The sequence below is a fragment of the Zootoca vivipara genome, chromosome Z1 (genome assembly GCF_965207765.1).
Source record: "Zootoca vivipara chromosome Z1, rZooViv2.hap1.1, whole genome shotgun sequence".
Lineage (NCBI taxonomy): Eukaryota > Metazoa > Chordata > Lepidosauria > Squamata > Lacertidae > Zootoca > Zootoca vivipara.
In genome coordinates, this window is record NC_142583.1 from 47766910 (window position 1) to 47782952 (window position 16043).

The 16043-nt window shown below is 42.5% G+C and overlaps 1 protein-coding gene across 1 annotated transcript in view; it reads right to left on the reverse strand.

Annotated features, from left to right (window-relative positions):
- Positions 1 to 663: 663 nt before the first annotated feature.
- Positions 664 to 16043, reverse strand: part of SYNPO2 (synaptopodin 2) — an 89670-nt gene continuing 74290 nt past the window's right edge. The window contains exon 5 of the mRNA XM_035111525.3: positions 664 to 2552. Coding sequence (XP_034967416.1) covers positions 1980 to 2552 — 573 coding nt within the window. The 3' untranslated portion in view covers positions 664 to 1979. The remainder of the gene's footprint in view (positions 2553 to 16043) is intronic.

The window sequence follows — 16043 nt, forward strand, 5'->3', positions numbered from 1 at the left end:
TCTGCATGCCAGCGTTGGCTGGAAACAGGCGTTTGGTTCTTTTAAGAAGGTGGCACAGCTATCCAAAATGCAACGAGCCACAACAGGCTCACTGTCCACAACATGTATGCCTGTAGAGAGACTATTAAATACTTCTAGAGATCTGGCAGAATGCAGAACATTCTGTTTCTTCCCCCCACCCCACCCCATCAAAAACAACCACAACAAAAAACCACCAAACCATTGCCACCCTTCTTCAGGCCATCTTATTCCCTTGCCATCTAGTTTGCTAGACTTTGAATGTCTGTGAAAAGTAGTATCACATCTTCTTCACCTCTCTGCATTTCAAGCTGAATAAGCTTCAAAGAAGGCTATTCCCCAGCATAGCTGCCAATTTTGAACTGGTAAACAGGATGAGGAAGTTTATCAGGATGAATTGCAGTTTTTCAATATGTTGGAGTAGCATCAGACAGCAAGCAGTGTTGCTCTAAGGCAGAGGTGGGGAACCTGCGGTCTTCTAGATGGTGCCTGATTCCAACTTCAATCAGGCCAAAGCAACATGATGAGGGATGCTGGCAGTTGTATTTGCCCCTCCTGGAGTTCACTTCCAGAACAGGGGGTGGGGGTGACGATTATAAATTGTGATTTCCCAGCTTTTTTTTTTTTTAAAAAAAGGCAGTAAAATACAGCTTCTGGAACTGTTTGCCTAAGCCAGGTGTCAGCAAACCTTTTCAGCAGGGGGCCGGTCCACTGTCCCTCAGACCTTGTGGGGGGCCGGACTATATTTTGAAAAAAAAATGAACGAATTCCTATGCCCCCAAAATAACCCAGAGATGCATTTTAAATAAAAGGACACATTCTACTGATGTAAAAGCATGGTAATTCCCAGACTGTCTTCGGGCTGGATTTAGAAGGCAATCCCCCGGGCCTTAGTTTGGGGAACCCTGGCCTAAGCTTTAACAGGTTTCTTACTCAGGGGAACCTCCCTCCTGTCTCCAGTTTTCATTGCCCCGTCATAAAAAAAAAAACCAATCACCCTTAGAGGAGCAATTTCCACCCCACCCCACCCCAATGCTAAAGTCTGTCCTTGCAATTATCTTCCGGAAATTTGTCACAGTTCATCCCTTTAGAAAGGTCTATTGTACCTGCAATTTGCATGCAAATATTGTATGGTTTTGATATTTATAAGTGGGAGCAGAGCTTGACAACAAGTTGTGCATGAATTTAGGAGGCCGCCGTATACCATTAGACTATTTGTTCACCTGGTTCAGCATTGTCAACTCTGATTTGCTGGACTACAACTCCTCTTATCCCTGACCATTGGCCATGCTGATGGGGGCTGGAGCCTAACAACATCAAGAGGCTATCCCTGATTTAGGGAATCTTTACTTGCTCCGGCCCTTCCCTAATCCATGATTTACTAGGGAAAGCCCCATTTGACTTGGTGAAAAATCCAACCACTGTGAAACGGTTTAAAGTCAGTGGTGACATTTACACTGAACAGAGACCAGGGAGTTTCTTTAAAACCACAGACTGGACAGCAAATAAGAGGTGGACATTTAACCAGCCACAAGCAAGTTAGGATGGAAAACAGAAAGACAGCTTTTCAAAAGACCCAAGGATACATTCTTGATAAAGGCTCATTGGTTAATTTACAAACATTCAAATCCCACAATTGTTGCACTCTTCCCAGCTGAAGCTTTCACCTTTGAATTTCATTCTTCCACAAATGTGATTTCCTTTTAACACACACACACATGCACCCAAAGACAAAGAAAATCTTTGAAGCTGGTATCAAAAGCTGTTGCGCTACTGAAAGCCTCATGGATCCACAGCACGGATGCTGTGCTACTTTTTAGGTAACGCTTGATCTCTTTTGTCAATATCTTATGAGGCCAGCAAACAGCTGTCCCACACACTTCTTCACATTTTCAATTCGCCCTCGAATCTAAGACTTGTAGAACTTCAAGAAGAGAAGCTAAAACAGGGTCTTCCGCTCTTCATGTTTGGCGCCTCCATCCCTTTGGAAGTGGGTTATAGTTGGAGTCAGCTAGCGACAGGTAGTAATCAGACCTGGAATCCATGGAGACCATGTCAGGATCTGTCTGGGCACGTTGGCCATAGTATGCATACTGTAGACGAGAGCTGCAGGGGGCAGTGGAGCTCGGAGCAGACACTGTGCTCTTTGCAGGGAAAAATGCCGCTGACTGGCCCCTTCCGAGCGAAGCTAATTTTGCATGGGCACTCGGAGCAGGATGCTCATAAGCCACTTTTTGTTTCCACTCATCCGGCGGGGCAGGCAGTGTTTTCCGGCGAGCGGCAGACACAACATTTGCAGCGATCGACTCTTGAATGGTCTGTGGGCCGAAGGCATCATCCACTAGCCCAAGAGGGGACTTGGCGGCCGCTTCCCAAGGAGTCAGCCGCTTCCCAGGCTTATCAGCTGCAGGAGGTGGTTTGCTAAAATAATCAGGAGCAGGTTGGAACACCACAGGAGAGACAGGGGACATGGATCGTGAAGTGGCTGAAGGTGGCCATCCAGGGAGTGATAAAGACCGTTCTCCGCCTCTTTCCTAGAAACAACAAAACCTTAAATATAATGACAATCACTGAATAGCAATGACAGAGACTTCCAAATTAAACAACAGGTGGTTGTTTTTGTCTAGTGCTACTATTGTAATACTGTGCTATAGCCCCCCAATTTTATAAAAAGAACAAATTATGAGCAATAGTATTAGAAAAGAAAAAGAAGGAATTTGCTGGAAAATTGTAGGAAAAAGAAATCTTCCAAGCTTCATTACCATTGCCATTGAGATTTCAGCTGTCTTTTCTTATATATCTTGATGAAACATTTTTTCCTCAAGGAAATTTTGAGCATCTACTATTACTGCACACAAGAAAGTTCTAGAAACATAGGCGATCAATTAGCAGCAATCACCAGCCCAACCTGTTTGCAGGCTTGCAGTAGGTGGTCACGTCTGGAGAAGTATGGCGACACAGCAGGTTCATGGCCAGGAATACCAGAGCAAACAGTTAAGGGGGTGATCAAATCAAGCACATCTATGGTGGAATTCATGGAAAGGAACAGAATCAAGGAGAGAGAGATATGAAAAGGCAAACGACAAGAAGAATTCATAGTTCTCAAAGAGGCAAGGAAGACAAATTCAAGGAGACAGAATTTTGTGTGAATTTTCAGTTCCTTGGGTGGAACGATCCTTGACCAGAGTAGCCAAACTCAATCCACATGTGATACATTCAGGTAGCTTGTGCAGGCAGCAGAAGTCAGTCCCAACCCTAAGCTTTTAAGCTTCGTGCTTTTGATTGACACATTTGACGGTGAGGGAGAGAGGATGAATTAGATAGCGTTAGAGAGATAACTGTGAAGAAATTAACTCATTGGACAGTATAGGGATGAGGCAACTGTCTCAATCCAGATTTTGTTGGTCTACAGTTCCCATCATTCTTGACCACTGATTTATGCCAACAGGGGCTGATTTGAGGTGAATTCCAACAACATCTGGAGGGCCACAGGTTATTTCTTCTTAACTTAAAATCTCAAGCATGCTCTTCTATGAAGGACAGTTCCAATCCACCAATCATTGCTGCTGTGTTCATTTCAGGGAGGTTATGCTGGCAGTTCCTGAGGGTGACCCTTATTTGGAATTGAAAGAGAAAAGGTGAGAGGATGACCTGCGTACCCTTCAGAGTACTGTACCTCCTCTGTCAACCTGTGCTACTATGTTTAAGCTATTCAATAGCAAATATTATATTCAAGAGAATGATTATGCTTGTCACTCATTCTAACATACTTATATCCCTCCCCCTCCCAATGATTACGTTCAATATGGTTAGGAAGGCCAAAATTAAAATCAAAGCATCTGACTGAGCCTAATTGCAAGTGTTTGTCTTCCACCATTATGATACTCTACTTAACCCTGCTCCTTTAAAATAAAAATAAAGCTTTGCCTTGACGATTTCAGAACACTCTGACCCATTTATAGGAGCAATCCATTCATAGTTCACAAATCCTAATCTGCTTAGGCAATGAGCGCTTTCATTCATAAATCCAGTGCACTGCCCCTGCAATCTTCTTTCATATACAACATGCCCTTAACCTACAAACACTGCCTAATAGGCTGTTCAGATGTACAAAGAGGTCTTGTTAGGCTGCACAAAGACAAAAGGTTTTGGGACACATGGGTGGAAGGTGATGAAAATTGAAACCAATATTTCCTAAGTTTGTGAGTTATACCACCCTAAGTACATACACGTGGCCTCAGGCTTCAGGTACCACTGACAGTTACTTCCAGGTAAGGTAGTGGCCCAAATATAAGCCACACCCGCAAATAAGCCACACCTTTAGAATTCGGGGGGGGGGGAATAAAGACAATACCCAAATATAAGCCGCTCCCTTAAAATTCTGCAGGCACTCACACCCGTAAATGGCAAATGTAGAAGAAAATCCTACAGCAATATTGCAAAAGCCAATTTCTGTAAGGTTGCAAATTTAAGCTGCACTTTAACTTTTCACAGTTGGATTTTTTTTGGGGGGGGGGAGTGCAGCATAAATTTGGGCCAATACGATATATAGCTTGGATCCAAAGTTGCTGTTGCATGGACAGAAGGCATTGCTTTTCATGTGAAATTGCAACAGTTTTAGGGAGGATGTAGGAGCACAATGGGGAAAGGAGTGGGTGAGGAAGTTAGGCTGTGCAGCTAAAAGCTGTTGTGCCAAACTGTTTAGTTGAATACTGAGTATGGAAGTAAATTGCAGATAGTTTATGGTCTGCGTTTGTGTTATCTTCCACCACTATTTGGAGGGGAATGAGTAATGCAAACAGGTCTTCTACATAATTGTGCCTTTATATGGAACATCCGCTTTACACAAAGTGTTATCTGCATCGTGGAGAAGAGAAGAAATGGGCTTTCTCATGTAATGGCTGTATCAGTCTTGGCAACCTTAGAAACTGGAAGGTTTCTAGCTACCTACTACACACATCCTAAATAACCATCCCCTTAATCTAGAAAAGTAAATGCAGGAAGTTAACTACCTCCTGCATTTTTGACCTACATTACACAATCATAGCTTTGTGTTGGTGCAATTCTTCTGCCAAAACATAACGCAAGGTTACTGTGTCACACTGACCTTGCGTTACATTCCTCCTGTTATACTGACACAGAACTATGATTGTGCAACCGTTCTATGTACTGTACTTCATTCTCCACAACTTGGCATTTCAAGCAATGTGGTTTTTCTTCCTCAGGAAGGTTTTCCTTCTTCTTTCCTTCTGACTCTCTAGTCAGGTTACATCACTCTCTTCTTCCTACTTTGTCGCTGGGGTTTGTGGCTTTTCTTTTTTCTTTGCATTTCCTTATTTCTTAAATAGTCTTATACTGTTCCTTCTGACTTCCTAGAATGCAACAGCCAAACAGTGTTGTTCAGTCTCACATAATCAGGCAAGATTTTTTTTTTTAAAAAAGAAACACCCCAAATTTGCATGGCCATTCCACCTGCCACCGAACACACACACAACAAGACAACGTTACACTAATATAGTGTGGGGAATATGTTGTGAATAGTTCAGCCCATCACAGAAGCCTTACCCATCATGGCTAATTTCCTAAAAAGTAGAAAAGGTGGAAACCTGGGCTATAGACAGATGTCCTTGCATTTCCCTGCTGCCTAGCCCATCTGTCCCAAGGAGTAAAGTAAGTAAAAAGAAGTTAAAACACCATATCCTATCATAATAAAAAACCATCAATCTTTACAATCTGGGGATATAGATGATAGATGGATTAGATAGAATAAAGATCCTCAAAAAGTCCTTACCTACCAAGGGCAATAACTATTTTCTTATACTTGTCCCCAGTAAATCCTTGCCCTTACTTTGCCTCTGTCTTCTAAGGAGGCTTTCAAACACCACCAGCTTCCTTCTATAGTGTTAGTAAACCAAGCATCAAAAAGAAGCAGACACGATCTGTTTACTAACATACCCTGCTTTGTAAATCCTGTGAGCCATTCTAAATCTTGCCTGCAGTCACATACCAAGATTCATATCTTCATTGCTGACCTGGTTCGTCATAACTGTGGAAATTTCTCTGAGTGGAGACTGTGTAGATGAAGCAGTGTTGTTATAAATGGGTAGAGGAGCAACTCTAGTAATTGGAGTTATTGGAATGAGGTGTCATTCAAGGAACACAGAAAAGAGAAGAGTAAGTGAATACCCCCAGTGAGGTATGCCAACTTTTCAACTGATTTTTGTAGCCGTGCCTTTAACAGCAACATGTCCTGCAGCAATTAGTAGATGATAACATTCCTCTCCATGCCAGGAGAAGTCAACAGCTAAAGGCAGGCATCCCCAAACTGCAGTCTTCCAGGTGTTTTGGCCTACAACTCCGATGATCCCTAGCTAACAGGACCAGTGGTCGGGGAAGATGGTAATTCTAGTCCAAAACATCTGGAGGTCCGAAGTTTGGGGATGCCAGGCTAAAGGCAATGCAACAAGGTTAAAAAGTTGACTGCATTATCTACAGGATGCAGAGATGCATTTCAGTGCTTTGAAACAGTAGGAAGGAGGTGAGCAAGTGGTTCATGAGGGGAATATTACCAGTGTTTGCCTTTTTTAAAATCTGACAGTACACCCAACAATGGGACGCGGGTGGCTCTGTTTGTTAAACCACAGAGCCTAGAGCTTGCCGATCAGAAGGTCGGCGGTTCGAATCCCCGCGACGGGGTGAGCTCCCATTGCTCGGTCCCAGCTCCTGCCAACCTAGCAGTTAGAAAGCACGTCAAAGTGCAAGTAGATAAATAGAAACCGCTCTGGCGGGAAGGTAAACGGCTTTTTCGTGCACTGCTCTGGTTTGCCAGAAGCGGCTTAGTCATGCTGGCCACATGACCTGGAAGCTGTACACCGGCTCCCTTGGCCAATAACATGAGATGAGCGCTGCAACCCCAGAGTTGGTCACGACTGGACCTAATGGTCAGGGGTCCCTTTGCCTTTACCTTTACACCCAACAATATGAACAGTTTGCTGTCATAGCTTTGACTACTTTGTGGTCTCAATTGTATGTAGCATTAAACCATAGTTTAGCATTATGTGAATAGGTCTTGGGGTTTTCAGCTTCTCTTTCCCTACTCTGCTATTGTCACAGGGATAAAACTGGAAGCTTTCACTTCTATTTTTAACTAATCACAATTTATCATTATGTACAAACCTGGGCAAATCTTAGAAAAACAAGTCAACTTCAAACCGTGGTTTACAATCTTGGCTTGTTTCCCTAAACCCTAGTTATGCACAGTTTGGGGGTATGGATGTGACAATAAAATTGCAGTTAAATCAAAATGGAAGTAGAAGTTTCTAATCTCCACACATTCATGCCAGAAGACGACTGGGTAGTAGTGAAGACACAACCCCACGGCCCATTCAGGTAACAGTAAGCCACACTGTACTGCACTCATTGCCAGCTTAAAGTGATTGCTTTGATTTTGTCTGTCGTTTGGTTCCTACAAGCTTTTGAGTTGTCATGATGAATACACTTCGTGCTAAGTCAGTGCAGCTCACTTCAGTTTCACACCTCCTTAAAAAACAACAACGAATAGCTTATTTCATGTACTAAGACGGCATTCACTACTGCCACCTTCTGGGGCTCAAGAGTAAAATCACACATGGTTGACTTTACTAGAGCAAGACACTAAGGACATTTGTTAACAGGTGCAGTGTATGAGCCTGCCATTGCTTCAGAGTTTGGCTAAAAATCAATTGGCCATTTAAATCTGTTAATACTTGCATGAAGAACTGTATAATTACAGTCATACCTTGTGTTGCGTTAGGTTTATGTTGCGTCTTTTCAGCTTGCGAACGCGGCAAACCCGGAAGTGTATCTGAAGAAGTGTGCATGCACACGAAAGCTCATACCAATAACAAACTTAGTTGGTCTCTAAGGTGCTTCTGGAAGGAATTTTCTTATTTTGTTTTGACTACGGCAGACCAACCTGTAACTGTTTCAAAGTTGCAACTTCAGGGGGTTATCCCTAGCAGGTTTGCAAATTAACTTATCACGCACATTCTTCTGGGTTGCTAAATTGTATTAGTTTGTCAACAGTTTTAGTACCTCTCCCACCAGTTAAATTTAATCACTGTAAGGGAAGCTAAGGCTCATACATGTAATACTAAACAATGAGTGATACCCAACTATCTTATAAGTAGAACCACTGAATAAATGAACTTGAATTATGCAGGTCCATTGATTTCATTGGGTTTATTCTGACAAACATTGGGCAGCATACTATGGTTTTAGCATCATGTGTGAACACAGCCACAGAACAAATACTCATAAATACATGCATATATACACCAATATTTTCCAAATCCAACCATTCATCTTCCAGAGTATGAAGCATGTCCTCTCAAAACACACACATACAGTTCCATCCTTTCCCAATGACAGTTAAAATTTCTTTTTAATGCAATGCTCCACCAACCACACTTACTGCCAGTTCTCTGCAGAATTCAAATCCCTACCTGAAAAATAAATTCAGCACTACACTGAATTTAATGGGGTTCAGTTATTTTTAATGCAGGAAGTAGGCTTTTAAGGGATGTAAAAACCTAGCTAGCTAGCTCCCCCCACCACCACCTTTGCATTTCTCCACACTACTGCGGAGCCCCCATAAGCAATGTTATTTTAAGGCTTCTTTCTTCACTACATGGACCTAACCATTTACAGAATATGTAGTGAATATATTATGGCACTATACAGCAAATCTGACTTGACTATTTCATTTCACTTTTGCCCACGTACACCAACATTCTCAAACATTTTCACGACAACTTTATAATGAGCAATTTTCATCCCTGAATTGTAACTTTAAAAAGTAAAGAAGGTAAAGGAGCCCTGGATGGTTAAGTCCAGTCAAAGGTGACTATGGGGTTGCGGTGCTCATCTCGCTTCAGGCCAAGGGAGCTGGCGTTTGTCTGCAGACAGATTTCCCAGTCATGTGGTCAGCATGACTAAACCATTTCTGGTGCAACGGAACACTGTGACGGAAGCCAGAGCGCATGGAAACACCGTTTACCTTCCCGCTGCAGCAGTACCTATTTATCTACTCGCACTGGTGTGCTTTTGAACTGCTAGGTTGGCAGAAGCTGGGACCGAGCAACAGGAGTTCACTCTGTCACGCGGATTCAAACTGCTTATCTTCTGATTGGCAAGCCCATGAGGCTCAGTGGTTTAGACCACAGCGCCACCTGCTCCCTTAAAAAAACACTTATTACAAACTTTAAAACTCCATTGTGTAACATAAATACACGCACCTATAGGCCCTAGAGGGTCTTTGGTGGTGTTCATTGGATAGAAGATGGAACAGGTCCTAAGAATAATCACATCTTATCTCAGCCCTTGAATTACAGTTCTACTTTATTAGCCATAAATTATCTTAGTGCCTCATCTACCTCACATGACTGTTGAGAATCAATGAAGACGTCAATGCACTTTGAATAATAACTATAGTGCTCTGTAAATAATAACAGAGGCATTCGATAGGCTTGGTGACATATCCTGACCTACTAACTACGTGCATAACTCATCAACATCAGTATGGAATCCTGTGCAAAGGAACACTAAACTTGGAAATAGAAGTTCACTGGGGAGCAGAGGGGAGCATTGTTATGAAGGCATGTAATTCCCCCCTACTGTCCTCTAAACTATTTACAGAGGGAGGGGGAGGGCTTTGAAGAGCGACACTGGCAGCTCTTATTGCATCCAATGAATCATAGGAAGACCTTGGGATTCTGGAGCTGTTGTCAGACTATAACATTCACGGTTGCTCTGTGTGCATTTCAAATGCTATATTGGGCCACAATTGTTTTTTTCCCAACTCAAGGAAACAAACTTCTTTTATGGGAAGTTGTTGTCCCATATGCCTCTTGAGTAGATAACAACTCCGCCCCTGTGAATTTGGGGCTGGGGTAAGAGCATCATGCATGGTTGCACACTGCCAAGTTATAAATTCATATTAGAGGCTGTATAAACGAAGCATGTAATGCTACATTTGGGTTTCTTCTGCTGTACAAAGTAAAGTTAGATAGTTGATTGGCAAAGTCCTCAAACACTGTGGAAGGGGGGAAAAATTGAATCCTGGGAGTCCCTAACCCAAAGCCAAGATCCGTTGGTATCAGCAAGTTATGATCCAGCACATCTCTAACTCAGCCAACTGATTCCTGGTGCAGCCATGCTAAGATGGCATAAGCCCCACATCTTAGCCCAGCTAGAGAGAGCACAGAATAACTCCTTCATTCTGGCTCAACCAGAGTTCAGCCAGCTGAGCTGAGAATGGTGGATCTTACACCACTGTAAGCACTGAAAAGCAGGTATTCCAGGGGAGTGATATGGTGGGATCGAGTGGGGGTTGGATTTACCACGGATCCTAACTCCATTCAGCTTAGTCATGTGACCTGATAAGCCAGAGCAACATACTCTGGTAAGATGGATAGTGTAAGTCAAACTCTATTTTAAAGCTTAGCCCTCCCTCTCTCAGGCATAGGACAGCTGAACCATCAGGACCTCTGTTTCTGAACAAAGTCTGTAATACCACATTGGCTTAATTTAATTTCCATCAGCTACCTCATACTTAAGATTGCTCTGTAAAGCAGAAGTAGTCAATATGGTGTCTTCCAAAAGTTGTTGGATTGCATTGCAATTTGGAGTTGACTATCATTGGCCTAAAGGGGGGAAAATACATAGTTGCAGATATCTGCTTAAGATCAACAAGCTTGTCTGCTTATCTATACTGGTAACAGTAGGATCAGGGACGGACTTTGGTAATATGGCACCCTGAGTGAGAACAAAATTTGGCCACCCCCCAAAAAAATTATTTTCACAATAGCTCCTTCCTTTGTTATTTATTATTATTTTGCACCCCATGGCTTGGCATCTTGTGCAGAGGAACTGCCTCTACCACCCTAAATCCAGAGTTGGTAGGATCATCTGTCCCTAGAGTTATGCCACTGCAAGGAAAATATTGAAACACATGAAGGAAAATGATCTTCCAATGTTGCTACCAGAATCAGCCCCATTGTCTCATACCCTGGCACTCACACCTTTTCAGAACTTACAGGGAGATTCCTCACTGAAAAGCTGGAGCAGCTGAGCATCCCTGTAATCTGGAGAGCGCGCTCAGGCAAAGGGCTGGATACCGTGTGTAAGCCAGGCTTGCTCTTATAGGACTCTCCTTCCCCACTCCTGCAAGGGGCCCTGATTCTGTTCTTTCTTGCTTAGAGATTGTCACTCGTGCATCTTCAAGAACTGTCTTCTCGTTGGAAACTTTTCCAAACAACATGAGCATGTCTCTCTCACCAGGCAGAGGAGCTAACCCTTTGGAACCTATTGGTTCTCCAATTGCACTTGCAAAGGCTGCACGGTTCCTCATTTATAGCTATTTTAACTCACCAAGTACTTGTTTTATAACTGGCTTTATTTTGTCTTCACCATTGATAGAAATCTTGTCAGCTATATTTGTGCATTTGTAATTTTGTACGGTATGGGACCTGGCAGCTACAGCAACAATTTTTTGCATGGTCTGTGGTATTTTAGATATCATATATTTGCTGCTATTTTTTTTGGGGGGGGGGTGTCTTCTGGTTGTTCCCTCACTGCAGGAAGTGAAATTCTCCTTGGGGAAAGCCCTCCCATCAGATGTCAAGGAGATAAAGAACTAGACAACTTTTAGAAGACATCTGAAGGCAGCCCTGTATTGGAAAGCTTTTAATGTTCGATGTTTTATTATGTTTTAATATGCGCTGGAAGCCATCCATAGTGGCTGGGAAAACCCAGCCAGATGGGAGAGGTATAAATGATTAAAATTATCATTATCATTCTTTTATATATGACTTGTATGTTAATTAAATTGTGAATTGACTTGTTATAGAATGTGGGTTTTGCTATATTATTTTGTCAAATCTTTGAGTTGTGATTGTGACCCACAATTGGAAAAAGTTTATGTACAAATTAAAAATCAAAACAGAATAGAGTAAGATGCGCATCGAGTACTTTGTGGACAGAAAGGAGACTGTGCCTTCTTATGCTGAAGACAATGTACTATCTTTCTAACACCATGATAAAAAAAAATCCCAATAGAATAACAAAGCTCAAACCCGGCAATAAAAAACCAATTCTATACTTGTACATTTAGCAAAATCTATGAAAAATTGAAGAAGGAGCTATATAACCTGAAGGTTTCTCAGCCCTGGTCTAACGTGGCCTCCACTGTCAGTGTTTATGGGCATTGTGAGGTTGGCCACTGAATGGTGTCATGAAGGCAATACACCTGGGACTCTTGGGATGAGGGGCTTCAAAGGGACCACACTATAGAGCAGGCATCCCCAAACTTCAGCCCTCCAGATGTTTTGGACTACAATTCCCATCATCCCTGACCACTGGTCCTGTTAGCTAGGGATCATGGGAGTTGTAGGCCAAAACATCTGGAGGGCCGCAGTTTGGGGATGCCTGCTGTAGAGGCATCCCACTAGCAAATTCCACCTGACTCATTATCTAAGCTGGATTTCACTAGAATATTAATGAGTGGAAAAAGCAAAGACCCTGCTTTCAAAGATATGAACTCACTTCTTGAGGAAGAGCCATTAGCAGCGCCCTATCTTTTGTGTTACCAGTGAAAGAATGCTCCCACTCTACCCCAAATAGAATTGTCCATTACATGGGCAAACATGTATTCCACATCTTACATTTACTGTACAAGATAATATGATGGGGGGGGATTGGGGTGGGACACCTGCAGGTCAGGTGAGGCTGCTTAATCCTTAATCACCTGCTGCTTTCCCTCTGCTGTTGCTCTTCCTCCCAGCTGAGCTTCTTTCTTGTTTCTGAAACCTGGCTGGGAGCAAAAGCAGGGGAAGCAATTGGGGCAAAGGAGGCATTGCAGTGGGGAAAAGGGCAGGCGGTGAAGGATTAAGCACACACGGCTTCCTCCCTACAGATTCCTCTTCACCATGTGCATTCATGTAATTCAGCAAACATGGGGCAGGGAAGCTGCCTTCGCCTGCATAACATGAAACTCCCGTCTGATGAGTTGCCTTAACCAACCTCATTGTGGCTTTTATTAGAAGGGGATGACGCATAAGGCACATGTGTGTAGGTTTACTATGGAAGTTGGAATCCAGAGAACATTAGCTTCTGTCTGTAAAAAAAACCACACATTTCTAACCCACCAGCAAAAGCTCAGTAATAGGACAGGGGCTGGCAATTTCTGAAAACTTTAAATACCTTCCACAGCTCTCCATAGTTGTCTATCCTCTGCCTGTTTCATACCGCCACAGCCTCTGCCTTAGCAATCTTTTGCCACAAAATTCCAAAGAATTTGAAAACACGAGTGCTTGAAAAAACATTGCATTGCCTTGACAGATAATTCAGATTTCTGGGTGTGTGCTGTGCAGCCGTGAGAGTAGATTGATCTTCACATCTGCTCACATCTTTCTTTCTGAGTCTTCCAATAAGAATGCCAGTTAAGGCTTCTTTGGGTTGTGGTTGGGCGTGAGGCAAATCACTCTGCTTAAACTGGACTGAGACTCACCATCCACTGATGTCACTCAGACAACTCAGCAGCTGGGCATGGCTTTCTGTCATTCCTGCCCTAGGCCATATTTGAACAAGAGGTGAGAGGGGCTGTATTCTATTACCAGTCCCCTTTGCAACCCATTCCCTGTGGAGTTAAAAATGAAAAGCATCTAAAACTTTAGCCACAACTTAGGAAGAGGGCAGGCTTTTCCCATGTCATTGCAAAAATAGGTGTAGCAGTACAATTCTCAGAAAATATCCTTTCAGAGCAAAGATGGGAATAGAACATTGCATTTATCTATGAGCCCTCTTCCTAAACAGCCAAATTGGGCGGCTATTTTGATAGGCACATTTTTTAAAAAACCAGTAACTGCAAGTCTAATGTTCTCATTCAAGATGCTGTTTTGTGGATTCAAACACCTAATGTATTTATTTGTCTCTGATTCAAACAAATATTTTTAATTAGTCAACACATATTTACTCTTGTGGGTGCCCAGAGGGTGGATCACGGTTGTGAAATGCTTCAGCACATATCCAAATTACAACTCACCGTGTCTTAGTTAAAACTTAGATTTTGAAGCAGTCACATGTCTACTCACCACTGAAACGGCAACTCATGTTGACTCAACCCATTAAAAATAGTTGGGGAAACCAGACTGGAATAATTTATTCCTGTACAAACTTCTAGCAGAATGGTTTATAGGATCCTGGGCCTCTCAACCCAATTTATAATCCAGTTCTGACAGATATGATGAGGTCTACTCACCTTACCCGAAGCAGGATTCCCCAAAGGCAGACCCTGAGAAGCAGACAGCAACTTTGAAATGCCAAAATGTGGCCAACAGTAGCCACCCTTTGAGGGCCAGACCAGAGAAGAATGATAGCACATTTCTCAGGTCGTCTCAAATTCATGGGGCAGCAGCATTGATTAGTTTCTCTGTTCAGAATTTAGGAAAGTGAGCAAAAAGCAGAAGGGAGAAGGAAAGCATAAGAGAAGAGAACTGTAGGGGATATGCAATGAAGCTTTAATGAGATGGTTCAGTATGAGCCTGGTGAGTGATTAGAGAAAGACATCACCAGGCTTCTCTCACTTTCCTCCCTCTGATAGTAACAGCAAAGACCAACATATATGGCTGCAGATTGATCAGCTGTAGAATCACCCTCATAACCGTATTGGCACCAACTCTGCACAGCAAATTTATGACACTTCAGTTCTATTGATGTCCTACGCAATTCACACCCTATTCAGATTTAAATACTTGGATTTAATTGAGCTGTTGATCAGGCTGAATTCATTCCACCAGAATCGGAATGGCATTTTGAGCAATTTTGGCAGAAGGAAGGAGAGAAAGGAAAAGAAGGAAAGAAAGACGTCGAAACTCTTTTTCAACTGCAGATAAAAACATGTGAAATCAAAGAAAAAGCAAAAAAAAAACACAAAGAAGAAAGGAGCAATTTTAATGGTAGAGGAAAAAATACAGCAGGTTGTAATTGGAAAATGTACAGAAAGAAGATCTCAAGAGGATTAAAATATTGATACCACATAATCTTAAATATGTTGTGTTGCAAAAGAATCCTTTGTGTACATATTTCTACGTAACATGGGCTGTTTACTTAAAATTGATACAGCCACATTTGACTTCCAGTATAGACTATTTCAGCTAACAAAGCCTACCCTAAATATGTTGAGCTTTGGACAAGAACCCCACTGTAGTCAAAAGGACTAAATATGTTCTAGCTAGTCAAAAAGAGTTATTCCATTTGCTCTATGGACTTTGGATAAGTCCTACATGTTAGGAAATGCTCCTTTTATGTGTGAAGTATGAAATATATGCCTCAAATGTTTCCTAAGTGCAGCACATTTAACCCTTGTTCATTTTTGGATGGTGATTGGTCTACTTATACAGTACATCGCTGTTCTTTCAATATTATAGTCCAAATGCCTTCCACATGACTGGAGAAAAGCTGTTCTCAATTGCCTGCCCACTGGACGCAATCACATGGGGCGATATCCAATAAACTAGTCCCATTAGCACAAAAGTTTCCGCCTATCACAATGGAACTGGCCCCCTCCCATCTCCTGTGTGCCCCCTTTCAACCTCCAAAGCTGTTCCAGAAGTTTGGAAGAAACCTCAGAGCAGATTTAGGGGTTCCATAGAAGGCAAACAGAAAGAGGAGAGGAAGGGGAGGTTTTGTTGTGCACTCCAATATCCTTGTGCTAATGGAACTATTTTAATGCATACCACCCAAGGGAGGCTTGTCCACTGTGTGACCTAGTCTGTTCACACAGATAAGTATGGCTTCCTTACATAAATTTCTGTAATTGTGACATCAAGCCACAATGGTGGAAACTGGAACCAAGAAACTACCCATTGGGGTATTCCCCCACATTTGAAGGCTGCAGATGGTGTTCTCTATGAAATGCATCTTCAAAGGCCCTCATGACATATTAAATTGAAGTAATTTCGACTGCATAGAAGCAGTTTTGATGTCCT